We start from the raw sequence: 27,976 nt of genomic DNA, 5'->3' as shown, positions 1-27,976 counted from the left end.
AGGTGCGCGGGGATTCTGGGGGGGCGCGTGTGGCGGACACGAAAGCACTGACGTGGTGACATCACCCCGCACACCAAGTGGGGATGGGCTACGCCAGGGAGAGAGGCGTGGCCTCACGATATACACGGGGCGCGCAGCCCTGAGCAGCTTAGTGCTGCAGTTTGAGTGCTTTCAATAAAGCCTCTTTTATGAACCGCGTTGTCCGCTTGCTCCTTGCGTAAGCATTAGCGCGCGCAGCATCGCGCTTCACTAACACATTATGTATTATAAATCATACATAATATGCATGGCACACAAATGACAAAACAGTACAGTGCAGTAGTATGCTAGGTATTAGTATTTAATAGTCTGGCAGCTCTTTGTTGTACTTTCTCCATCAGGTACGGTACTCGTCTTTCTTGTATCTGGGCTGCCATACAGAGTTGCAGTATTCTATTCCAGTCTCGGCCTCACAATTATTAACGCACAGGTTGTAAACCTGGTGCGTTATAGCGTTTGCCTGGGAATTTTCTGTCGCTCATTTCCGTGGCTCAAAAGTGAAGCTAGTTTCTGTCGCTCAGATGTGTAGACAGTTTCTGGCGCTCAGATGTGTAAACATGACGTCATCAAATCTATATTTATGCTGCCGGTTCTGCTGCGAACTACTTCACCATGGAAAGTACCATATGAATAATAATTTCCATGTGCCAACCTGGGCGGAATCCAAGTGGATTCACTTGACTTGTTAATCTTGTTGTCTTGTAGAGTTGAATAATTCCTTTATGTTTTAGAGCTGAGAAAGATCTTTCAATGATTCCCAGCTTCATGTTAACTCAGCAGCACGACATGGTTACGAAAGCAAGACCCTAAGATCTTAAGCCTTAATCGCTAGGGCAACACCAAGCGTATTTGTTCGAAAACCATAATAGCATTACATATGTCTCTAATTGAGGCCGCCATGTTGTTAAGCGGTGCCGAGCACTTTGTTCCGTTGGAGCGCTTGTATGAACGTTTTGAATCAAGCAAGCCGCTTGGGAAGCGATAGCAAGCCGCTTGTTAACGGAACACACGCCAGATCTGTCAGACAGCCTGACACCAAAGGGAACATGTCCTGATATACTCCATTGCATTATCAACGAACGTATTATAAACCAACATCCTCTCCTAACCGATGTATGTACATTGTATTTATTATTGTACACGGGATCTTTCACACATTACAGGTTCTTCCTCACCCCGCATTACTTACGATGACTTCGAATAGTAAAGACGTCCTTAGGGCAGATATGTTTGCGATACATTTCGCATTTTGTACGTGAGACGCCTTCAGGGTAAGTGTATCTCCAGAAAGTCTGACGTATACTCTGCACGTGGTGGTGTGGTATCTGGACAGTGTGAGATTCAGCGTGGCCTTGTCTAAGTTACTTACTGATCGTTCCTCGGGCAAGAAGCGTTTCCACAGCTCCATCCAGAGATAGTTTCTGACCTCACCAGCTTTCGCTTGGAGTCGGCATGGGGAGGCACCTCGAGATCGGGAAACAACGAGGACCAGGAAGAAGAACCAAAAAACAACCGGGTGCAGAGAAAGAGCTCCTTCGGTCCTTTCTCCCAGGTAATCACTTGATAAATGAATTTTCACTTTATTTATGCATTTGGTTCCACTCGTATTTCCATAGTGACGTATTCAACCCTGAACTACACCGTCACTATGGGTGTCCTCTCTTGTGTGAAGCGTTTCTTCATCTAATTCCTGCTCAAACTACTTGGTCGAACGTCAGGCCTGGCCAGCCGGTTCGTGAAAGACTTGGACAAGAACGTGGTAACAAGTGTGGCCGTTAAAGAAGAAGAAGTCCTGCTCAGGACCTCAGACTGCGTTGCTGAAACTAATAATAACTAGGCAGGTAATTTTGGCGATAGCCAGCATGAATGCAAACAGTATACCTGTATGAGAAGGGTCATTGCATACCTGGGGTGGTCAAAATGTTCTCCCAACGAGATTTGTCGTAACTTTTTGGCATGCCATGGATTAAAGTGGGTGTCTTGGGAACTTTGTTAAACTCCCCTTGTATATAATGAGTAAATTGAGGTTAGAGATCATCAGGCCATTGGTCAAAGATGGTTTGTTACCCGTGACCTTGCTCCATCAATATACATGACAGGTGAGCCAATTGTTAATACTAGGGCATGCCCGTACGTGGGTGCAATGCCCGTACGTGGGTACGTGGGTACGTGGGTGCGAGTACGGTGACAATCCCCCCCCCCTCTATTTACATGAAATGGTTTGGTCCATGAAATGTTTTGGTCCATTCGCAACGCCAAAGCGAACGGCGAACGGCTTGCGAGTACAGTGACAATCCCCCCCCTCTATTTACATGAAATGGTTTGGTCCATTCGCAACGACCACAGAACCCCCCCCCCCCCCCCCCCTCTATTTACATGAAATGGTTTGGTCCAAAGCGAACGGCTTGCGGAGTTTGGTAAAGAAATCGCCATAGCGTGCACAAACGCGCAGGAAAGCGAAAGAATCGCTAATTAGTTTTAAAACATAGTTTAACGCCAACATAGTTTGCCAACGTGAAATAAATGAATACGCTCTCAAATGTGCCGTCCGAGGCAGAGTCTGTTCGCCACGTTCGGCACACGCGATAACTCGCTGCTCTCTGATTGGTTGAATCGTTTTTTGGACATAGCTCGGTAAGTACTTGTCCGATTAATATGAAACCTTGAAAAGGCACATCCTCGGGTCCCCAGCAATATACCTGGCAAGTTTAAAGTATATCGGACCCGTGGTTGTCGAGAAACAGCGGTCACAGACAAACATACAAACACACATACAGAGATTAATGGAATTATAGATAGATATGGATTACTTGGATACTATGGAGTACCAGTTCAATGGTAATTCCCTGTGTGTGGCAAAAGGCGACAGGCGGCAGGAAGGGCATCCGGCCATAAAACATTGCTTCAAAAAGGGGACCACGGTGCCCGAAAAGGCCAACTCCTGGTCTGCGGGGAAAAATGGCCTCTAAAGATGGTTCTTCTTCTATCAGTGATCAGAGTGGTAGATACTAAGACGATACAGCTTCCATCATCACCAACTTAAAGTCAGTTTGAAGGGCGACACATTTTATAGTGTGATGCGTTACCTGTGAAGCATCAGTGCCAAAGTTTGTAGTTTGGTCATGAATCGAAGCTCGAGGTAAGTGCGGTACGTATGCACCATCTTGTGAGACAGTTTGCACTGATTGATTGCAGTCAAGTCAGCTGTACTAACAATAGTAAGGGAAACATATGAAAATCTGTTAACTAAATTGTTACCAAAAAATTTCTTCACCAATATGTTTGTAAAGGTGTGTAATAACATGTGTTAAAATGTTGAAGGTCAACTCCCGTGGGAAACCCAGAAAAAAAGCTGTTGAATTCGGGTACCGAAAAATTATTTTCGAGAATTTTTATTTTTTTAAATCGGCCCTTAAGTAACTTATGAGGGGTCAAATAAGGGTTTTCCATGATTCTGAGTTGATTGTTAACATTTATATTTCACCACAGACACTCCTTTGTGGAAAAATAATTTCTAAATATATCTCATTTTCTACTTTGCAGGACATGGAGTCTAGCAATATGGATGAAGACGTTACTCCACCTGTGCTCAATTGCTTCATCTGTGCACGCTCGGATACACCAGCTGAAAGGCTCATACAGGCAACTCCAAAGGGATACTCAACTTTATTGAAACAAGCAGAAACTGTCGAAAATGTTACTGTTGTGGAACGTATGAAGGAGGCTCAAAAGGAAGGAAAACTGAGGTACCACCAGAAGTGTAAAAATGATCTGTACAACAACTTTGTTGCAACCACCAAGAAGTCAGCTCAAGCATCAAAGGCAGAGAAAGAGTCATCAAAGTTGAAGAGAAGACGCACTACTTGTGAGTTCAGTTCATCAACTGGCTGCAGTTCTAGAAGATCACAGTCAGTTGACATCCTGTATAAGGATGTATGCATTCTTTGCAACCAACCAGCCCAGCTCTACAAAAATAATCCAGCACAAGCTAGAAAGAAATACAGAGTGCCAGATAATTTGACTGCAGATACACTGAAGGCAAGCTTGCTGAAGACAGCACGGAGTCGCGGGGATGACTGGGGCACTGAAGTCACTGGACGCCTGGAAGGGATCAACGACTTGGTAGCAGAAGAAACACTGTACCATTTGCGATGCAAACTTATGTTTGCGAGAGGTGACAGTTTGTCCAAGACTGATGAGGAAGGAAAAAGGAAGAGAGGACAGCGGAGTATTGATGAGGAGCGAGAGGCAGTTTTTATTGAATTCTGCGAATGGTTAGACTCAGAATTAGAGCATGGGGTAATGAACATGGACCAAGTCCATGAAAAGCTGCAGGAGTTTGATCAGTCACCAGAGAAGAGCCTTTCTTATTCAAAGCATTGGCTAAAGATAAAACTTCTAGAGAAATACGAAGACACCTTGTATTTCACAACACAGGAAAGAAGGGCAGATGTACTCTGTCTCAAAGATGGCACCGACAATATTCTGCGAGAGCATCATGCTAATCTTGACCATGGAGATGAGAAGACTCAGATCATAAAGACGGCACTCAAGTCCATATCCAATGATATTGCCTTGATTGATTTAGGTCCAAAGTCATACCCCACCACACACAGTATGACTGACATCGATAGTCAGCTGACACTTGTTCCTGCAAGCCTTCAGATGTTCTTGAGACCGATTGTCAAGACAGACGAAAGAGTTGCCGTTTGGGGGCAGAATTTTATTAAGGCCTGTCGACCTCGGTCTGGAGTATTGCCACACCAAATGGGGCTTGCCATACAACTTGATCATAGATTTGGGTCAAAATGGATGCTCAACAAGTTCCACCGGCTGGGATACACTGAGTCTTACACGGAGACACAAAACTACAAATACTGCTTCCTTAATAGTAGGAGTGGAGATGATGTTCCAGATACTTCTGGCACTCTTGACACCATTGTGGAGGAAACCGATGAACAGATCAATGATGAGGTTGCGGTTGATGCTGCGCTTGAGGATCAATCAGTGATGACAGCCAAAGTGCCAGCCAGTGAAAGTGAATTGTCAAGTAATGATCAGGTGGTCTTTATGGAGGTTGGGGAAACAAACAATGCAGTCACTCAGTTTGTTGGAGACAATATAGATTTAAACATTGTCTCTATTCACGGAAACACTCCCTTTCACTCAATGGGTTGGATCGAAGTCACCTCTCCGGCACCACCTTTGCCAGATCCACAGACAACAGCAGCTTTCCCCCGGGTGAAGTTGAAGGCACTCGACAAAGCTAAGATCCTGAGAGGAACTGAAGTAAAGATTATTCCATTTACGAACAGGAAACAGATAGGAACGAACGCGATCATGTTTCTCCCCCTCGCTGAGCTTTCCTCCTCCCTGGCTCATGATCAGCCACTCCTCACTCCAGGTGACACACTCTGGGCAGCGGGGTGGGTGCACAACATTCACTCCGTGCCTACCTGCAGACCCGGGACTGGATCCTTCTACAGAGCATGTCTCTGAACCCCAGTGACTATGGATGGACAATAGGTGTGCACGGGTATGAGCCAGTTCCAACACTGGACCCCACGGCTCCTGAGGAGCTATTGCAGTTCACGAGCTGTAATTGTCATGGAGATTGCAGCAACCGGCGATGCAGCTGCAAGAAGAATGGGGTCACGTGCATCTCGGCCTGTGGAGTCTGTAATGGCATTACATGCAGAAACTGCAGTCATGATGTTGTTGAGTCTGAAGAAGACATAGACAATGACTGTTGAAACTTCTGACATTGTGAATGAGAAATAACTCTTGAGTATTATATATGTATGTGAAATAAAAGCTACTTTGTGTGTAAATGTAAAAGTGAAAATATAAATGTTAACAATCAACTCAGAATCATGAAAAACCCTTATTTGACCCCTCATAAGTTACTTAAGGGCCGATTTAAAAAAAAAAAAAAAATTCTCGAAAATAATTTTTCGGTACCCGAATTCAACAGCTTTTTTTCTGGGTTTCCCACGGGAGTTGAACTTCAACATTTTAACACATGTTATTGCACACCTTTACAAACATATTGGTGAAGAAATTTTTTGGTAACAGTTTAGTTAACAGATTTGTGAAATATCTCATAAAATGCCCTTACTACAACCAAGAACAATCGCAACATTTTTCTACTAATTGTATAAAACTGGGAATTCCATGTCGATGAATGGACAGTCCCGTGTTTCAATGTGTGTTTATTTTCAGCATTTCATTTTTCTGTATTTACTTTTATTTTGGCATCGTGACAATGCTGATATGAAGCCGTTGCGATGGTACTGTGTGTGCGCCCTTCACAGATATTGCAAGTCGAGGTCCATTGTCGGCTCATGGACGACGCAGGTAATGCTTCCTTCAGCTTGGCATTACTAACTTGTTTTTTTTATTAACCCGACGGCATACGAACACTGGTGGCTTCTCTGAAAATTATTTAGGTTAAAAAAAAAGAGCAAAGGAGTGGAAGTTCTGGAATCTTTCGCTGCATTTTGAAAACGGAATATAATTGGCGAAGAAAGTCAGGATGTGGTATCCTCTCATTGTGCCATCTTTGGTGGCCAATTATCCTGGAAATTCATCGGAGTCAAGCAGACGGGATAGCTGCCTTAACATCCTACCCAGTGGGCTTTGCACTTATTGATGCAATGCCCCACGTGAAGCACCAGGGAGGCAGTTTATAGTTGGGTCCAGAATCCAATGGTCAAAGGTAACCTCGCCAAGTTCCAAATTCCTGCTGTAACCGTGCATCCACGGGTTTGTTTTGCTGCTCACCAAGAGCAATGCATGCTTGACCCAAGAGTCCGTTAAGATTGAATTTTCCCTTGCAGTTGCTCACAACTCAATCTTTTAGCATTTGATTGCAGAGCCACATTCCTAATATCTTTGAAATTCATATCAAAGCATGTTGATATTTACTTGTACCTTGTCCTGCGTATAACATATGCACAGATTCCTCCACGAGGCTTCATTTGTCACTGGTTTGATTCCAAATTTTGACTTTGTTTTATTTTTTACCCAAAACATTGCTTCATGAAAAACTACCCTGTGTGAGTAGATGTTTAGGTTGTCTGTCAGTCTGTTGAAGGTAATGCCTCCATTATACGAACACCATGACAGGGCAGGCAAGAGGGCTAAGAAGCAGCAAGCAAAACACACTCATTCAGGACAAGGTGTTGGTGTGAGCATTGGAAATTCAGCCAAGGATGAAGATGAAGATGAAGATGAAGATGAGGATGAGGATGAAGATGAGGATGAAGATGGTGAGTGTATTTGGTGGTGGTGGTTTTTATTTTTATTTTTTTTATTTCAGAAAATGTGTTTGAATAAGTTCAAGGCACAGCTAAAAGCCCATTGGGCATGTTGGCCTGTGACATGATGACAACTTACCTACCTGCAGGTATATGCTGTTTATTGTAAAATAATCCCCAGCAGGGAACCTTTCCAGGGTATTGGTGCACAGTGGTTGACTATTTTTGAAATATGGCAGGGAATCTTTAACATTCGCAACTTAATGTTGGAGGCATATCTGATTTTGAATCCCAGAAGCATTGCCCCCCCCCCCCCTTCCCTTTTCGTGGCACTGTACCAGAAAGGCAGTCATGGCTTGAATTTTGGCTGTTGCAAAGTGTAGTAAAAGTTGAAGGAGTTTTTCACATGTCTGTCTTTAATCTTTCTTCTTCCTTCTTCAATCCATTCTCGTCGGTTCTGCTCATTTATTTACTCAAAAACAACTTCTTATCCCTTCATTGGGTCATCGTTTCCCTTCTATCTTCTGCCACTTGTATACTGGTGTATATGAGATCGTAGTCATGTTGAGTCTCCTTGCACAAGCTCTGGTAAATTTTTTGCTGTTCGTCCATTCATCCCCTTCCTCCTCTGACCCCTTCCCATTTCTCACACCATGCTCGCGCTATCTCTGGATGGAAGCCCGTTTAAAAAACCCATCCTACAGGTACAGCGGAGCCTTCAGAAAGCATTCATTAACCTTACTTTTCACCCCAGCTCCAACATGTGTGCCTGCATTTCCATTTTTTAGGATCCTGAAACAGAAACCGTCTTTCAATAAATGTCGACTCGTGGGTTCACCATCTCCTCTCAACTCCCACCTTCTCCTGCCTTTTTTGATCTTGCCCATGCCCCCAGCCATGCCCGCCCACACCCCACACCCCACCCCCTCTCAACAACTCAGCATCCAATCACCTCCCCCTGCATGACTCAACTTAGGGTTTGCCATTTTTGTTGGATAAATGATGCTTTTTGAAGATGGACAATTACGTTTATTACAAAAAACAACTCTGTGTTAGACACTAAGCCACTGTCGGCAAATACATCGTGGCTCGAAGAATATATTGAGTTAGGTTTGTCATTTGAAACTTGCCTTAAAAGGATGGGCTTCTCCTTTCTTCCGACCAAAGCTGTACATGCATGCTTCATACATGCTTCTATTTTTATTTTGAATTTTGGGAGGGTAAGCAAGGGAATCGTGGTTTAGTGCTAGAATTTGAGAAGACCAAAACGAGGATTTGGGACCTTCAATAACTAATGTTCGAGGAAATGATTGTGACTCTTTTTTGACATCTGCAGGAGAAGGAGAATGGAGTTTTAAGAAAGATCTTAAAGGCTACAGTGATGAAAATGCAGCCTGGTTGAAACCGAGCAAGAGGAAACGTGACGACGAGGATCATGAGGATGAAGAAGAGGAGGTATACAAATTCTGTTATTTTAAAGACAAACATTCTGACTAACTTTTCATTGGGAGTCAATCAATAAGCTGTGGTCCAAACAATTTGTGCTAAACTGCCCTGTTTCACTCAAATCAAAAGGTTGAGCGTGGATTTCATTCTGAAACGCAACTGTCATCAGCTACCTGCAGTATTATTCAGCCTACATTGGTTTGAGAAGCCTTTTTGGGCAATACCAACTCACTTTTTGGGAAGGTACCAGTAACCAATCCATGGTATATATATTTTTTCCCTGCTAACAATCTCTTTTGATGAATGCTTTTTAGATAAGACGGTTAACAAAACCAAACATTGGAACAAAAGCTAGGCATGTAAACTTTGGCTCCAAGACCAAAATCCATGGTCAAACTAATATACATGCACTTTGGCTTTAAGATCAGGCCTAATGAGCTGACACACAGAACATATAATAAAGGGAGCAGGTGACAAAAGGGGTGAGAGAGGGAAGCACAACAGTAGGGAACAGGGACATCCACAGATCTGTGGAAGAGAGGGGGCTGGTGTGGGGTACATGGGACAATCATGAAGATGAACATGAAAGATGAACATGAATCAATTTCTTGCTCCTTTTATATTTTACTTTTTTGTATACAGAATCGAGGCTCGTGTAAGAGCTGACACATTGAACATGAAAACATGCACAGACACATAAAACATACAATGAAGGGAGCGGGAGACAAGAGAGAAAGAGAGAGGGAAGCACAAAAGCACAACAACAGAAGAGAACAGGGACGTCGGTAGATCTGTGGAAGGGGGAGGGCTGTGGAGGAGGGAGGGGTACACGGTATAAAGCAAATTAACACTACGCGGAATTTCCAGAAAAAAGTTGGGGATTGAAAGAGGCGGGTTTGGGGTGTTTTAACGGGGGTAGAAAAGCTCAAGGTTTTGGATGGGGAAAGATAAGAGATGGTGATGAACAGCTGTTTTAATGACCTGGAGGGAGAGTGGGATTGAAGAGAGTGAGGGAGTTTGTTCCAGAGGTGGGAGAAAAGAGGCATGAAGGAGTTAAGGTGAGCAGAGAGGTTTGATTTTGTCAGTTTAACCATAAGAGGGTTGCTGGCAGATCTTGTGCGTCCTGCAGGAATATTTGGGGGACAGAGCTGGGGGAGCTAGGCCGGAGAGGAGTCGGTGGAAGACAAGAATGACCACCAACCTTCCTGTGGTGAGAGAGAGGCCCTCAGAATCAGCTTAATTGCGAGAGATACCAATGATTCTGAATGCTTTGGTTTCAACCGTGTGAAGCTGAGCTAGGTGTGAGACAGGAGCACCAGCCCAGAGGGGAGAGCAGTATTCCATTGAGCTCTGGATGAAAGCTTTGAATGTGGTGAGGACCTTGCATGACGGAGGATGCCCAGACGGCGACTGGCTTTGGAGGCCAGCTTGGAAATGTGCTTCTGGTATTATCGAGGCTCTTTCAAAGATCTTCTAGATTCCGAGTGTCCATGTGAGGGTTGGGAGGAGAAGGAACACCTTCGGCTTCACCAGCTTGAGCTTGTGATGAACCCATGTTTCCGAGGTTGTTGGTAGTACAGCCGAGACACGCGGGATTCAAAAAGTGGGAGACATGAGCAGTGCATTGTGCATAGTTCACACAACCTCCTCCAATGTGACCCTATTTTTGGCTGACAGTCTTTTCACCGAGCGCCAGAAATTCAAGCTGAGTTGAATTGGTATAGAACCTGGGCCAAAGTACTCTGCGCACTTTGTACGTCACGTTCAGCGAATGTCACCTCCCTCCGCCGTGTATTTATTGTAATAATAAAATTTAAAAAACAGCTTCCGTACACCGACCTTGAGGCTCGGTTTGCAAGCCACCATCTACAATTCAATGTAAGAGACATAATTGCTCTTCTTTTGGGTCTTCAGAGTCCTACGGGTATTTTGGGTCCTCTGGTTAATTTGGGTCATTTGGGTGCTCAAGCTCTTTTGCATCCTTGGGATCTTGGGTGTTGGGCCCCTTCCAATGGGCTCCTTGTCGAGGATTTAATTCAATCAATATTAGGTCAGCATTAATTGAAGTGGAAATAATTCAGTGTCCTCTCTGTGGTTTTACAAGGAAGCGTTTTTATGCTTGGAGTTGGAAACTGGCTTTTAACAAACAAAGAACATACCAAAAAGTACCGAAGTACCAGGAGTACCAAAAAACATCAAAGGAACATTAAGTACAGAAAATGACAGAACCTAGCCAGAATCTCTCTCACATCCCTTGTGACCAAGTCCCTTATGTAGTGTTTTCCACACCAAGAAGTGTGGTGGGTGAACTTGAAAGTACAGAGGCAGGAGGGTGGAAAGGGGGTGGGGGGTGGGGGGGGCAAGAGACCTTGAGGAGATAATCATTGGTGGCGCCACGTCGTCTGACCCTTGGATGAAACCCAGCCAATGAGAAGACCCCAGTCGGTTACCGAGACAACAAAATTCCTTGAGGGGTGAGATCTCAGGAATTAACTGTAAACGTGTTGTTGTGGAGACTACATGACATCAGAGCCCGACCTTGATGACTCGGACTGGTTGTCGGCCCGACGTGAGACAGAAGGCTAACTAGATTTTTGAATTAAAACCTTGTTCATTCTTAAGCCTGCCCATTATGTGGCATAATACATGATATAAGTTATTTTAATAGTTAATCTATTCATTCAAATTACACGATACATATTTTAATCAATCAGATTAACAGTATGGTAAGGCTTCTGTATAAATAAACTCAACACCAGCTAGCTTTAATGTGTACTAGAATATAAGACCCGTCGCTTCGCTGACAAAAATGCCAATCTTTGCTGTAATCACTACTCGATGGGGGGGGTGGGGGGTGGAAAGGATTATTGGGAGATCCTGCTCTCCGTGCAGGGATAACCAGCATTTGGTGTTGGCATTTGCAGTTTTGACAGGCGTGTCCATGTACCCGTAAAAAAAAGAAAAAAATACTAATTTTGGATCACAAACACTCACGGGGGTTACCTGAATCCACCGTAGTTTGATTTTTTTGAAATCCATTAATCCGTTCTCAAGTTATAACACGACAAACAAACAAACAGACAGACAGACACGGCTCCTTTTATAATATCGATTTATCCACACGGGATACAATTCCCATACTTCCAATGGGCAAAGAATAATCCAATCAAAATTCACTTTAAAAGCAAAACACATCTGGTTCTCATTATTGACCCAACGACTCATCCTACCGACAGTGGAATGCAGTTTTTTTTTTAACTGCCTACAAAATTACTTTTACTTGACTTTATCTATACTCAAGTTTGATAAATGGATTTAATAATAAAAACCACCACACCTTCCTGAACCCCAGCATCGACCTGGGTCATAAGAACGTTCAGGTCCTCCTGGTAGAAAGTGCGTCAGAAAGATCTCATATACAATGCCTATAGAAAGTCTACACCCCCTTTAAAAATATTCTCCTTTTGTTGTCTTATAGCCTGGAATTAAATAGACTTTTCACACCTTTATTTACACATCGTAACCCACAACCTCCAAGTGAAAAACAAATTCTACAAATTTCCAAAAATTAATTCAAAATCCAAAGATAGAATATCTTGTTTGGATAAATGTGACCCCCACCGCCCCCGATAAAACCTTCAATGCAGCAGAATTTTTTTTGTAGGCTTCCTCAGATCTGTGCAGCGACACAATCCTGTCTCTGAGCTCTGCAGGCAGTTCCTTCGAACTCATGGCTTTGTTTTTGCTCGGATATGCATTGTCAGCTGTGAGACCTTATATAGACACGTGTGTGCCTTTCCAAATCATGTCCAATCAATTGAATTTACCATGGGTGGACTCCAATCAAGCTGTAGAAACATCTCAAAGATGATAGAGAAATGGGAGGCACCTGGGCTAAATTTCAAGTGTCATAGCAAAGGGTCTGAATACTTATGTAAATGTGATATTTCAGTTTTTTCTTTTTAATAAATTTGCAAAATTTTCTATAATCCTGTTTTCTCTTTGTCATTATGGGGTATTGAGTGTAGATTGATGAGGGAAAAAATGAATTTAAACGATTTCAGCATAAGACTGCAACATAACAAAATGTGAAAAAAGTGAAGGGATCTGAATACTTTCTGAATGCACTGTATATTGTTAAAAAAGGCCTTCTTCAGGGAACAAGTAATGGGTTAACAACTTACAGCTGTTCTGCAGCAATGTAAGTAAATTAAGCCTTGTAAGTTGATGCAAACAATTCCTACAGGTGTCCCAACCTCTGCTGATTACTTGATTACAAACCCCCTGTCTGTATAAAAGCAGTATTGGAACAGACTGTTATTACACCCTCTGAAGCATTATTTGAACAATATTTCACTGCAGGAAGTAGTATATTGGAAACTGGAGGAAACTCTGACAGGAAGAGGTCTGGCAGACCCAAAGCCACAACAGAATCAGAAGACAAGTTTCTGAGAGTCAACAGCTTGCGTGATAGGTGGCTCACAGGACAACAGCTTCAAGCACAGCTTAACACTGGTCGAAGTAAGCAAGTCTCAGTTTCGCTCTTTCACGAGCCTCGATCTTGTATCCAAAAAAAAAAAAAAAACTGTGAAGAGAAGTCTTTGAGCTGCAGGTTTGACAGGTCGAGTGGCAGTAAGGAAGCCATTGCTAAGATGGCAAAATAAGAAAAAGAGGCTTGCCTGGGCCATGAAGCACTGCCAGTGGACTAATGAAGACTGGAAGAAGGTCTTATGGACCGATGAATCAAAATTTGAAATCTTTGGGTCATCACGCAGGGTTTTTTTACACCATCGAGTAGGCTAAAGGATGGTTCCTCAGTGTGTGACACCAACTTTCAAACATGTAGGAGGAAGCGTGATGGTCTGGGGCTCTTTTGCTGGATCCAGAGTCGGCGACTTGCACCGAGTGACTGACACCCTGAATTAAAAGGGCTACCACAGCATTTTGCAGTGCCATGCAATACCCCCTGGTATACGCCTCGTTGGTCAGGGGTTCATCCTTCAGCAAGATAATGACCCTAAATCCTCCGGGCTATGTCAAAACTACCTTCGAGGAAAAGAACAAGACGGTAGGCTTCAAATCATGGAATGGCCAGCACAGTCTCCAGACTTAAACCCCATCAAGCTGGTTTGGGATGAACTGGACAGAAGGGTGAGAGCAAAGCAACCTACAAGTGCAACACATTTGTGGGAACTTCTGCAACAGTATTGGGAAGAACTTCCCGAACAATATTTGATTTCCATTGTAGGAAGAATGCCACAAGTGTGTTCGGAGGATATATCTGCAAAAGGTGGCTACTTTGCTGAGTCAAAAATTAAATTACATTTTGTTAAAAAAAATGATTCTATGATTTATTTTTTTATCTCCAATTGTTTATTTGTTCGATGCTTAATTTCAGAGTACATTGAGACATTAAACTGCATAAATTTCAATAAAAACTGGAAAAATTGAGGTGTTCTAAAACTTTTGACCGGTCGTGTAGATCGAGACAAACAAATGTGAATACCAATCAAAAAGTTTGAGAGACTGGAAATTGAAAATATGTGACTTATGATGAAAGGGAAACGACTTGTGAATTTATTGTTTAACCAGAGTGACGTGGAGGAAGAAGGTGAGCGTGATGATTATGGATCTCTGGACGACAAGAGCGACAGTAGTGAAGGAGAGGAAGAATTGGGGCCTTCAGATGATGATGTAAGTCATAACGTGTGTGGTATGCGCATGCAAGTAGGTTCTACTCTTACCACTTGAACAGTCGGGATTTATCCTCGTGAGTGAAACTAATTGTTATATATATATGTATAATTATATATATATATGTATAATTATATATATAAATATGTATAATTATAATTTATATATAATTTATAATTTTTTATATATATATATATATATATATATGTATGTATGTATGTATGTATGTATGTATGTATGTATGCATGTATACTAAGTCGAGGCTCGTGTAAGAGCGAACACATGTATCGTATAATAAAGGGAGCAGAAGACAAGAGGGGGAGAGGGAAGCGCACCAACAGTAGGGAACAGGGACATCAGGAGATCTGTGGCAGGGAGAGGCCTGGGGTGGGGAGGCACACAGGATAAACAAGATGGACACCCCATGGACTTTCAGGAAAGAAAACGGAATTTGAAGGAGAGATGGATTTGAGGTGGATTAATGGGGATTGAAAATATCAAGGTTTTAGATGGGGGAAGATATGAGATGGTGGTGAACGGTGATGTTAAATAAAAATTCTCATTGTGTTTTTGCTAATGGTCATGTTTTGTTTTTCTTGTATTTTGTTTCATTTCCTTGTATTCAATCTCATAGTTGTGACGTCATTCTAATGCGTGTCCGCCTGCGCCCTCTTTCACAAATTGCAGTAACATATTGGGTCCAAAACAATTACTTGTTAGGCCTGGATGTCTGGGCAAATCTGATTTACTTGTGATATGTTTAAACTATCCGTTATTAATGATGAGCAGATACCTGCCACGAGAGGTCATACTTTCTCATCTGTGATGAGGAAGGTACAGCGCAACCTCTCATTGATAATATTTCGAAATCGATCGAAAAATCGACATTAAATTTGCTGCTTTACCAATACTTACAATACAATCTGTGAACCAGGTATAATCATCGATGTGACTCGTTCGGGTTTCCAGGTGTAAAAACTTTTCGGGCATGGATTTTATTTTGGGGCAAATAACTGGGGGAGGAGAGGAAGTGGAAAAGTACAAACAGGGCTCAACATTAGCTTTCCTTCCAGCCTGTCCGTGGGACAGGTAGGTTTAAGATTGTACCTGTCCCAGTCGACCATTGCACCTGCCGAACTATTCATGCTACAAGCATGTGGTGCGATACCATCACGTTTTCGCCAGTGTGCGGGGTTAGTCGTGTCTTAAAAATATCCTCTTGGTCACTCTCAATCACTGTGGCTTTACTTGTGAAAGAACAACTACATTTGAGGTCATGATACAGGTAGTGGACAAAAAAAATAGAAAACCTAAGTAAATATGGGACACCAAATATTTTGAAAGCAACGGCTTCCACACAGGTGTGGGCCCATATGGCAATTAAACATGCTTTGGAATATGTATAAAAATGCTGCACAGGCAATTATAGGCACAAAATATAAATGCCTATAATCATGGCTAGCATGGCTGCAAGATGAGACCTCAGTGACTTTGAAAGAGGGGTGATTTATGGGGCACATTTGGCAGGACCTTCGTCCTTCAGTGACAAAAACAGCTCCACTTGCTGATGTTTCACAAGCAACGGTGTCTAAGATGATGTTGGCATGGAACTCCGAGAGAAAGACATCATCAGAAAATGGCAACAGTGGGCAAAAGTGCATTTTCCAGGATCGTGATTTCCGTGCATTAATTTGAAGTGTGAGGCAAAGCAGGTGAGCAACTGCAGATTAATAGACTGTAAATTTCAACCTGGGGCACGAGCAGCCAATTTCATCCAAAACGGTCCGCCGAGAACTCCACAGAGTGTGATACGATAGTCGGGCTGCAGTGCGCAAATTGCTCATCACACCTGGGAATGTACGTTTGTGAGTCCAGTGGTGCAGAGATCACAGGCAATGGACTACCGAGCAGTAGAGAAATGTGATATGATCAGATGAATCATCCTACACCATGTTCTCGCCAAGCGAACAAGTGCATGTTTTGGCGCAAACCTAAAGAATTCTACAATCCTGAGTGCTTGGTTCCAAAAGTGAAGGGTTCTGGTGGATCTGTAAAGTTGTGGATGCATTTTCCTGGCATGGTTAGGGTGCAGTCATTCTCTGAGCAGGCAAGGTCGATGCCAATCGCTACTTAATGGTACCGAGTGACCATCTTCACCCCATGTTGTAGCATTTCTTTCCTGCATGGAGGGGTGTCTTCCAGGATGACAAAGACCCCATCCACAGAGCATGTGTGGTCACCCAATGGTTTGATGAGCATGACACTGATATTATCACGATGTCTTGGCCTTCTCATTCATCAGATCTGAACCCAATCGAGCATTTATCATTTATGGGATATTCTGGAATAACGGCTGAGACAGCATTTTCCACCTCCATCAAACAGGTGTGAGTTGATTTACTTTCTCATTGAAGAATGGCACCACATCCCTCTTGCAGACTTCCAGACGCCAGTGGACTCTATGTCACGATGCATACAGTCACGTGAAAAAGTAAGTACACCCCATGTAAAGTTTTGACCTTTTCCAACATATTTCAACATACAGCTATTTGATCTTCATTTCAACAATATTGATAGATAAAGGTGATATAATATAACAAATATCATGAAACATTTACATTTTGTAGTCCATTGTATAATTTAAATAAACATAAATGCAAATTTCACATGTGGAAAAAGTAAGTCCACCCTTGGCTCTAATAGGTGGTATTGCCCCCTTTGGCAGAAACAACCTCAAGTAGGCGTTTCTTATAACTGTCTACCAGTCTCTGACATCGACTGGGAGAAATTTTTGCCCACTCCATGCAGAATTCTTTCAGCTGTGCGATGTTTGAGGTGTTTCTTGCATGCACAGCTCGTTTTAAATCCCCCCACAACATCTCGATGGGATTTAGATCCGGGCTTTGACTTGGCCATTCCAGAACCCTCCATTTCTTTCTTTTCAGCCATTCCTTGGTGGATTTACTGGTATGTTTAGGGTCATTGTCATGTTGCAAGGTCCACCTTCGGTTGAGCTTCAACTTCCTGACAGATGGCCTCACATTATCCTCAAGCACCCTCTGGTACAATGAAGAATTCATAGTGGATTCTATGATGGTGAGCTGCCCAGGCCCTGATGCAGCAAAGCTGCCCCAAACCATAATATTTCCATCACCATGCTTTACAGTTGGTATCAGGTTCTTTTGGTCAAATGCTGTCTTTGGTTTTCGCCAAACATGTCTTCTGGTACTGTGGCCAAATAGCTCTACCTTTGACTCATCTGTCCAGAGCACATTGCTCCAGAAGTGCTGGTCTTTGCCTTGGTGTTCATTGGCAAACTTTAGTCTTGCCCTGATGTTCTTTCTGGACAGCAAAGGTTTCCTCCTGGCACACCTCCCATGTAGATCAAATTTGTGCAGCCTCTTTCTAATGGTAGACTCGTGCACTTTGACATCAACAGTAGCAAGAGCTACCTGTAGGTCCCGTGATGACATTCTGGGGTTCTTCGAGACTTCTTTCAGCATCTTGCGGTCTGCTCTCAGGCTGAACTTGCTGGAGCGGCCTGGCCTGAACAAGTTGGCAGTTGTTTGGAATCTTCTCCACTTGTAGATGATCTTCTGGACAGTTGAATGATTGATTTCAAATTGTTTGGAGATCTTTTAAAATCCCTTCCCAGACTCGTAGGCATCTATAACCTTCTTTCTGAAGGCCTCAGAGAGCTCTTTTGATCTAGGCATGGTGACGCCACACACTTCAACAACAAAGAGCAAACCAAACTAAATGTCTGAGGTTTAAATAAGACAGGTTCCTCCAAGATCCCCTCTAACGATGTTCTAATCATTTGCACCTGAGCTGGTGCACCTGATTCTAATTTTAGGTGTTTGAAGTAGTGATAAATGTAGGGGTGTACTTACTTTTTCCACATGCGAAATTTGCATTGATGTTTATTTAAATTATACAATGGACTACAAAATGTGAATGTTTCATGATATTTGTTATATTATATCAGCTTTATCTATCAATATTGTTGAAATGAAGATCAAATAGCTGTATGTTGAAATATGTTGAAAAAGTCAAAACTTTACATGGGGTGTACTTACTTTTTCATGTGACTGTACATGCTGTACTGGCCTCACAATAGTGGCCCAACGCCCGTTAAGTGACTTTGCATTGGTGCTTCCATTGATTGTTGGTGTTTCCACTACCTGTATGCTGTTAATTAAACTTCCGGGTTGTAAAATTGACCTGTCGATCGGACAGCTTTATTGAGATTTTCACTTGTCCGACAGACCAAATTTCCTGTCCTGGGCTGTCAGACAACCGTTAATGTTGATCCCTGTAAAAACGTTGATCATGCCCTTTTATTATCCGCAGAATTATCCTGACATGATGCATAACCAAGGGCTTTGGATAGGAATTGGTAAATGTCGAAAATTACTGACTTGATTTGTTATTTTCTACATGTATATTTATTTATATTCTGAATGTACACAGCTCCTCCCCATTGAAAAGGCCGAGAAAAGGGAGAAGCTCAAAAGGGCTGCAAGGTATGTGTTTTACCCTTTGCCCTGCAATCAACCACAACACAGGAGTCGTCTTTATCTCATGATGTTGGTGTCACTGTTGATTTTTTTCGAAACCTCTTCCCTTCAGGAAACAGCAACGGCAAGAGGAAGAGCAAGATGGAATCCAGATTAACATCAGTGAGGATGAAAAGTTTGTCTTCCCGAGTGGCCAGGAGATTGAGAAAGAGGATATCCTTTTGTCTCTGATTAGCCCTGCGTTCACAGTGTGCTTGATAACCATGGTGGTTTGTTTGTGAGGTGTAAGAGGTGTATCCAAAGGTAGAAACTATTTTTGGAGACAAATTATATCCAAAGCTTGTGTTTCGTTCTTGCTGTGGAGAAAGTATGTTCATTTTTCCATTTTTATCTTCTCACTTCGGTACCTCCCCTGGTGGCTTGGAAGTACGTACACTCGCTTCAAAGCTGTCTAGCTTTGGTTTGAATCTTGGCTTAGCTATAAAGTACCATTGTGTGGGTCATGTCACGTCTTTCTGTAACATTAGGCGACATTTTACGCGAAATATCAAGTTCCTAACTGATATCGTTTTTAGTGTATGGGAATTATTTAGGGTTCTCGAATGAAAAGATCAACCTGCAATTCTGACATAAAATAGGCACGACGATTCTCCTGAAGAAATATCCTCAATGGAATGTTGTGCATTGTAGTTTTGTCTACCTGCTGTAAACTTTGGTTGCAACCAAATACCTCCTTAACACCTTTGCACCAGTCCAGCCCCCAGACCTGCAAGTCGTACAACAGAGGATTCATGATAACGTAGCTGTTCTTGCAAACTTCAACACACGCAAGGAGGAAGGACGGTGGGTTGATGCATCACAGTATATTCTTCACACTATGTTGTTTCTTCCATCGTTTCTTGTTTCGATACGAGGTGCTCATGTTGAATATGAATGAACTATTTCCAAAAGGGTGACAAACTGTTTTCCCATTCTTTTTTATTTGCATCTATGTAGAGTTTTACTGGCATGGGAATTGCATTCCTTCATCAATTTTTAACATGTACAAACTCACTCTTTTATTTACTGTTCTTGATTTCTATATGTAGGAGTAGACAAGACTATTTAGAACTCCTTCAGCATGACCTCAGCCTGTACTACAGTTATAATGACTACCTCATCGTTCGTCTCATGGACATCTTCCCACTGGGAGAGGTATGGAGGACCATTTTGTATCTTTACCATATGACATACTTTGATCGATAAGCCTTAGACTTGACTACCTCGATGAAAGTTGCAAAACTTGGCTAATGTGCTATCGTGTGTCCATCTGAGCTAATTCATCATTGTAAAATGGAACGAGATATTATAAAGTTTACAAAATATTTAAACATTTAAACCTTGATCTTTTCTACCCGTGTTAATTCACCCCAGATCCACTTTTCTGAAATACCGACTTCTTTCCTGGAAGCCCTAGCAGTGTCCATGTGTGTGTTTTTTTTTTGTTTTTTTTTTTACCTCTCCCACCCCCCACACTCCTTCTCACGCCTCCTCCCCCAAGCCCTCTATCTCCCACAGATCTCCCGATGTACTTGTGTGCTTCCACTTCTCTCCCCATCTTGTCTCCCGCTCCCTTTATTTCGTCTTATGTGTCCTTTTGTTTTTGTCCTTAATGTTAGCTCTTATACGAGCCTCGATCTTGGATACAAAAAAAAAAAAACCATCGCTGATGTGTACGAGCATTATTTTACATTATATATACTCGCAACGGTACCCGCCCTATGGGCGGGGCTTCAATTGGGAGGCCCAAATGAAAAGCCAAAATATCAGAAATTGAAGGCTTTTTTTATTTTAAATGATTTATATAAACATCCGTTAAATCATATCACACGCAAATCATCAAAATCTAAACAGTATTTGTAGAATTTCAATAAAAGCCACATCACTGTTCATATCGGTAAATATTATTCCATCGTGTTTGGAAAATATTGCCTCACTGAAGTAGGAAACCAACTATTTTTGAGGTCAAAAGGTCAAAGGTCAACTGAAGGTCAACCTTCCAACCATCATTTTTCATGTGAAAATCGTCAGTTTTCTTCCTATTGACCCAAGCTTTGATCAAGATTGTCAATTTTAATCTTGATGAAATGGACAATTTGCTGTATCAATGGAATTTTTTTTTCTTGTGGAGGGGTCGGGGGGAGGGGTGGGGGGGGGGGGGGCGGATTTTACAAGTGTCGTACTCCGCATGACGTCTTCTTGTTTATTTTCTTTCTCATCTGGGAATTAAATATCTCGGGGACCTTTTGAGCTAGGAAGCTAATATTTGGACACGACAGTGACCATGTGATTTGGCTATAAAGGATATTTTTTATTATTGATTGATCAATTAATCGATTTATTATCTATTGATTAATGAATGAATTATTTAATTATTTTGATAAATGAATTATTTATTTTTCAAAAAGTTACAGCTTCGGATGAAACTGGTGGTTGAGCTATGCTTTAGCCAATTGATTAAGAAATTATTTCACGGTTACTATTTATTGATTTTAATTATGCAATTGATTAAATCAATTATTGTACACCTCTCCCTCCCAATGTGTACCCTGGATGAGAATAGGTACGCCGTATCCCTGCGTGTCGTAAGAGGCGACTAAGAGGGTTGGCGTCAGGAAGGGCATCCGGCCATAAAAACATTGCCTCAAAAAGAGAACCATGACAATTACAACTACATGTGGGCAGGGTACAGCCCGAAGTGGAGATCGGTTTCTGAGGTTTGGAACATGGAATGTAGGGACAACGACAGGGAGATCAGGAGAAGTGGTGGAAGTATTGGTCAGAAGAAGAGTGGACATATGTTGTGTGCAAGAGACGAGATGGAAGGGAAGTGGTGTGAGAATGGTGAAGGGTAGGCAGGGACAGAAATACAAGTTTGTGTGGCAAGGGTGCCCGGAGGGCGTGAATGGTGTTGGTGTCCTGTTTTCTGAGGAGTTTACTAGAGTGAGTGAAAGGTTGATGATGGTGAAAATGATGATTGGAAAGCTCTTGGTGAACGTCATCTCGGGATATGCTCCGCAGGTTGGTCGAAGCGATGAAGAGAAGGACAAGTTTCTGGTGTGCGATAGAGAAGCTGATGGAAAACGGGAAAAATGAGGAAGTTGTTGTGGTAGGAGGAGACCTAAATGGACATGTGGGAAGGAGTATGGATGGTTTTGACGGAGTTCATGGGGGGTTACGGATATGGTGTGAGAAATGGAGAAGGTCAAAGGATTTTGGAGTTTGCTGATAGAGCTGATTTGTTGATTTGTAATACTCAGTTCCAGAAAGAGGATAATAAGCTTGTTACATACACGTCAGGTGGGTCGACGACAACCGTGGACTACCTGATGGTGCGTAGGCGAGATAGGGGGCACCTCCGGGACACAAAGGTGATCCCGGGGGAGGAGGCTGCTTCACAGCACCACTTGGTTGTCTGCGACGTAAGGGTGAAAGGTGCGAGGAGAGCTCGGCGGGTGAAGTACCAACCGAGAATGAAGGTGTGGAGGTTGAAAGAGGTGACAGTAAGGGAGGCATTAAAAGAGAGGCTGAGTAGGGTCGAGGATGATGTGGTTGAGCTTGAAAGTGGTTGGATGTCAATGAAAGCTAGTCTGTTGGGAGCCGTTGGTGAGGTATGTGGATGGACAAAAGGACCACCGTGGCACTCGGAAACATGGTGGTGGGATGATGAAGTTGGAAAGAGGAAGAAGTTCAAGGAGTGGCAGAAGGCGAAGGGTACGGGAGCAGAAACAGCAGAGCATGAAAGTTATAAGGCAGCCAGGAAGGCTGCAAAGAAAGAGGTAGCAAAGGCGCAGGAGGCATGTAGGAAAATGTTCGGAGAACGCTTGGATTCGGAAGAGGGTCAGAAAGCAGTATTCAGGATTGCAAAGCAGATAGCGAAAGAGAGGTGTGATGTGATGGGGGTGAGTTGCTTGAAGGATGAAGTGGGACAAATCGTTGTCGACCCAGATGGAATTAAAGGAAGACGGAAAAGATATATGGAAATACTGTTGAATACAGAGAATGAATGGGATGGCAACATAGAGAGTAACCCAGTTTTAGGACCGGCAGAGAAGATAACTGAGAAGGAAGTTGAGGAAGCAATAAAAGCAATGAAGGGTAGAAAAGCGGGAGGGCCGACGGGAGTTGTGGGAGATATGTTGAAGGCAGCAGGTAGTTGGGGTGTGAAGAGAATGACAGAGATCTGTAATCTGGTGGTGAAAGAAGGCCGCATTCCAGTGGGTTGGGAACTGAGTACCCTCGTCCCTCTATACAAGGGGAAAGGTGACCCTCTGGAGTGTGGCTCGTACCGAGCGATAAAGTTATTGGAGCATGGAATGAAGGTATTGGAAAGGGTGTTGGAGAGGAAGAAAGTGAAGATCGACGAAATGCAGTTTGGATTCATGCCAGGAAGAGGAACGACAGACGCGCTTTTCATTGTGAGGCAGTTGCAGGAGAAGTACATGGAGAAGAGGAAGAAGTTGTTTCTTGGGTTTGTTGATCTGGAGAAAGCATTCGATCGGGTTCCACGCAAAGTATTGACATGGGCATTGAGGAAGTTAGGAGTGGAGGAATGGTTGATCAGACTAGTGATGGCAATGTACAAAAGAGCGCGCACAGCTGTAAGGACGAAGGACGGGAACAGTGGTGAGTTTGAGGTGAAGGTGGGAGTGCATCAGGGGTCGGTACTAAGTCCACTACTATTTGTAGCTGTGATGGAGGTGCTGGCTCAGAACGTAAAGGAGGGTTTACCGTGGGAGTTGTTGTATGCAGATGATCTGGTGTTGATTGCGGAAAGTATGGATGGACTGAAGGAAAAGATGAACACGTGGAAGGAATGTATGGAGACAAAAGGTCTGAAGGTGAATATCGGAAAGACGAAGGTGATGGCAAGTGGTAAAGCATGTGGTGAGGTGGAAAGAACTGGGAAGTGGCCCTGTGCTGTGTGTAGGAAGGGTGTCGGAGTGAACTCCATTCAGTGTACAATGTGCGCTGAGTGGGTTCATCAAAAATGTAGTGGTCTGAGAGGGTCATTAACCAGTGTGGCAGCTACATTCAAATGTAAGGTGTGCACAGAGGGAGCTGCAGATGGAGGAAATGTTGAGTTGGATCTTGGAGACGGCGTGAAGCTGGGAGGTGTGAAAACATTTTGCTACCTCGGAGACATGTTGAATGGAGAAGGTGGATCAGACTCGGCAACGGTTGCTCGAGTGAGATGTGCATGGAAGAAGTTTCGGGAATTGAGTGGCGTGCTGATGATGAGGGGAGTGTCGTTGAAGCTGAAGGGAAAGGTGTATGCTGCATGTGTGAGAAGTGTTATGATTTATGGGAGCGAGACATGGGTAATGAACGTAGAGCAGCAACGAAGGTTGGAAAGGGTGGAAATGCGAATGGTTCGACGGATGTGCGGAGTATCGTTGAGAGAGAGGAAGACAAATGATGAATTGCGAAAGATGATGGGAATAGAGCCTGTGATTGATGCTGTGAAGAGGAACAGGTTGAGATGGTTTGGTCATGTGTTGAGGAAGGATGAAAGTGACTGGTTGAGAAGAGTGATGGAAATCAATGTAGAAGGAAGTAGAAGACGGGGAAGACTGAGAAAGACTTGGCTAAAGATGGTGGAAGAAGAAATGCGGGCAAGGGGGTTAACAAGGAGAGATGCAGAAAATAGGGCAAAATGGAGAAGATTGTCATGGGGACCGCAAGGCTAACCCCCGCTCTAGCAGGGAAAATGGCCTTTAAAATGTTTTTTTTTCTTCTTTTTCTCCCTCCCAATACAGTCTCTATGAGCTGCACAGCGGTATCTCCGGGTGTCATAGGCGCCCCGGTAATGCCGCGCTGGAGGATATTTATTTATTTGGCATGGGGGCGGTGTACTTTGAATGTATCTGTACTTGTTGTTTTTCTTTTGTTGCTTTCCTTTAAATCTTCCACGAAGAGTCTATTTTGCACAAAATGAAAAATAATTGCGCAAATACAGTACTAGCCCATTTTGGTCTCCTCGTTTTACCTCGTTTCACAAATACGTTATCACGTCGTTAATACCACGAGCCGATTTGTGTCGCCTCAACGACACAGCAACTGTGGATGGACTGAAGTATTCTATTCTGTGTATTCTATTCTGTGTATACTGTGTATTCTATTCCAGTCTCGGCCTCACAATTATTAACGCACAGGTTGTAAACCTGGTGCGTTATAGCGTTTGCCTGGGAATTTTCTGTCGCTCATTTCCGTGGCTCAAAAGTGAAGCTAGTTTCTGTCGCTCAGATGTGTAGACAGTTTCTGGCGCTCAGATGTGTAAACATGACGTCATCAAATCTATATTTATGCTGCCGGTTCTGCTGCGAACTACTTCACCATGGAAAGTACCATATGAATAATAATTTCCATGTGCCAACCTGGGCGGAATCCAAGTGGATTCACTTGACTTGTTAATCTTGTTGTCTTGTAGAGTTGAATAATTCCTTTATGTTTTAGAGCTGAGAAAGATCTTTCAATGATTCCCAGCTTCATTATGTATTATAAATCATACATAATATGCATGGCACACAAATGACAAAACAGTACAGTGCAGTAGTATGCTAGGTATTAGTATTTAATAGTCTGGCAGCTCTTTGTTGTACTTTCTCCATCAGGTACGGTACTCGTCTTTCTTGTATCTGGGCTGCCATACAGAGTTGCAGTATTCTATTCCAGTCTCGGCCTCACAATTATTAACGCACAGGTTGTAAACCTGGTGCGTTATAGCGTTTGCCTGGGAATTTTCTGTCGCTCATTTCCGTGGCTCAAAAGTGAAGCTAGTTTCTGTCGCTCAGATGTGTAGACAGTTTCTGGCGCTCAGATGTGTAAACATGACGTCATCAAATCTATATTTATGCTGCCGGTTCTGCTGCGAACTACTTCACCATGGAAAGTACCATATGAATAATAATTTCCATGTGCCAACCTGGGCGGAATCCAAGTGGATTCACTTGACTTGTTAATCTTGTTGTCTTGTAGAGTTGAATAATTCCTTTATGTTTTAGAGCTGAGAAAGATCTTTCAATGATTCCCAGCTTCATTATGTATTATAAATCATACATAATATGCATGGCACACAAATGACAAAACAGTACAGTGCAGTAGTATGCTAGGTATTAGTATTTAATAGTCTGGCAGCTCTTTGTTGTACTTTCTCCATCAGGTACGGTACTCGTCTTTCTTGTATCTGGGCTGCCATACAGAGTTGCAGTATTCTATTCCAGTCTCGGCCTCACAATTATTAACGCACAGGTTGTAAACCTGGTGCGTTATAGCGTTTGCCTGGGAATTTTCTGTCGCTCATTTCCGTGGCTCAAAAGTGAAGCTAGTTTCTGTCGCTCAGATGTGTAGACAGTTTCTGGCGCTCAGATGTGTAAACATGACGTCATCAAATCTATATTTATGCTGCCGGTTCTGCTGCGAACTACTTCACCATGGAAAGTACCATATGAATAATAATTTCCATGTGCCAACCTGGGCGGAATCCAAGTGGATTCACTTGACTTGTTAATCTTGTTGTCTTGTAGAGTTGAATAATTCCTTTATGTTTTAGAGCTGAGAAAGATCTTTCAATGATTCCCAGCTTCATGTTAACTCAGCAGCACGACATGGTTACGAAAGCAAGACCCTAAGATCTTAAGCCTTAATCGCTAGGGCAACACCAAGCGTATTTGTTCGAAAACCATAATAGCATTACATATGTCTCTAATTGAGGCCGCCATGTTGTTAAGCGGTGCCGAGCACTTTGTTCCGTTGGAGCGCTTGTATGAACGTTTTGAATCAAGCAAGCCGCTTGGGAAGCGATAGCAAGCCGCTTGTTAACGGAACACACGCCAGATCTGTCAGACAGCCTGACACCAAAGGGAACATGTCCTGATATACTCCATTGCATTATCAACGAACGTATTATAAACCAACATCCTCTCCTAACCGATGTATGTACATTGTATTTATTATTGTACACGGGATCTTTCACACATTACAGGTTCTTCCTCACCCCGCATTACTTACGATGACTTCGAATAGTAAAGACGTCCTTAGGGCAGATATGTTTGCGATACATTTCGCATTTTGTACGTGAGACGCCTTCAGGGTAAGTGTATCTCCAGAAAGTCTGACGTATACTCTGCACGTGGTGGTGTGGTATCTGGACAGTGTGAGATTCAGCGTGGCCTTGTCTAAGTTACTTACTGATCGTTCCTCGGGCAAGAAGCGTTTCCACAGCTCCATCCAGAGATAGTTTCTGACCTCACCAGCTTTCGCTTGGAGTCGGCATGGGGAGGCACCTCGAGATCGGGAAACAACGAGGACCAGGAAGAAGAACCAAAAAACAACCGGGTGCAGAGAAAGAGCTCCTTCGGTCCTTTCTCCCAGGTAATCACTTGATAAATGAATTTTCACTTTATTTATGCATTTGGTTCCACTCGTATTTCCATAGTGACGTATTCAACCCTGAACTACACCGTCACTATGGGTGTCCTCTCTTGTGTGAAGCGTTTCTTCATCTAATTCCTGCTCAAACTACTTGGTCGAACGTCAGGCCTGGCCAGCCGGTTCGTGAAAGACTTGGACAAGAACGTGGTAACAAGTGTGGCCGTTAAAGAAGAAGAAGTCCTGCTCAGGACCTCAGACTGCGTTGCTGAAACTAATAATAACTAGGCAGGTAATTTTGGCGATAGCCAGCATGAATGCAAACAGTATACCTGTATGAGAAGGGTCATTGCATACCTGGGGTGGTCAAAATGTTCTCCCAACGAGATTTGTCGTAACTTTTTGGCATGCCATGGATTAAAGTGGGTGTCTTGGGAACTTTGTTAAACTCCCCTTGTATATAATGAGTAAATTGAGGTTAGAGATCATCAGGCCATTGGTCAAAGATGGTTTGTTACCCGTGACCTTGCTCCATCAATATACATGACAGGTGAGCCAATTGTTAATACTAGGGCATGCCCGTACGTGGGTGCAATGCCCGTACGTGGG

General features: G+C 43.1%; 1 protein-coding gene across 9 annotated transcripts in view; it reads left to right on the top strand.

Moving 5' to 3' along the window:
• Positions 1 to 272: 272 nt before the first annotated feature.
• The window catches only part of LOC137415170 (28S rRNA (cytosine(4447)-C(5))-methyltransferase-like), a 98,793-nt gene continuing 71,089 nt past the window's right edge, over positions 273 to 27,976 (top strand). For 3 of the 9 annotated variants that reach the window (XR_013621525.1, XM_078768823.1, XM_078768824.1), the window contains exons 1-10: positions 317 to 1,591; positions 6,354 to 6,396; positions 7,168 to 7,310; positions 8,635 to 8,753; positions 14,337 to 14,438; positions 18,912 to 18,964; positions 19,071 to 19,171; positions 19,708 to 19,801; positions 20,047 to 20,152; positions 27,253 to 27,370. Coding sequence is in view for 5 of the 9 variants with exons in the window: in XM_078768823.1 (XP_078624949.1) it covers positions 1,492 to 1,591; positions 6,354 to 6,396; positions 7,168 to 7,310; positions 8,635 to 8,753; positions 14,337 to 14,438; positions 18,912 to 18,964; positions 19,071 to 19,171; positions 19,708 to 19,801; positions 20,047 to 20,152; positions 27,253 to 27,370 (979 nt within the window). In the remaining 4 variants the exon portion in view is untranslated. The other 6 variants (XM_078768822.1, XM_078768826.1, XR_013621526.1 and 3 more) reach the window with 6 other exon arrangements.

This window comes from Myxine glutinosa, unplaced genomic scaffold, assembly GCF_964187855.1.
Source record: "Myxine glutinosa unplaced genomic scaffold, kmMyxGlut1.1 SCAFFOLD_574, whole genome shotgun sequence".
NCBI lineage: Eukaryota > Metazoa > Chordata > Myxini > Myxiniformes > Myxinidae > Myxine > Myxine glutinosa.
This window is presented reverse-complemented; position numbering and strand designations above follow the sequence as displayed.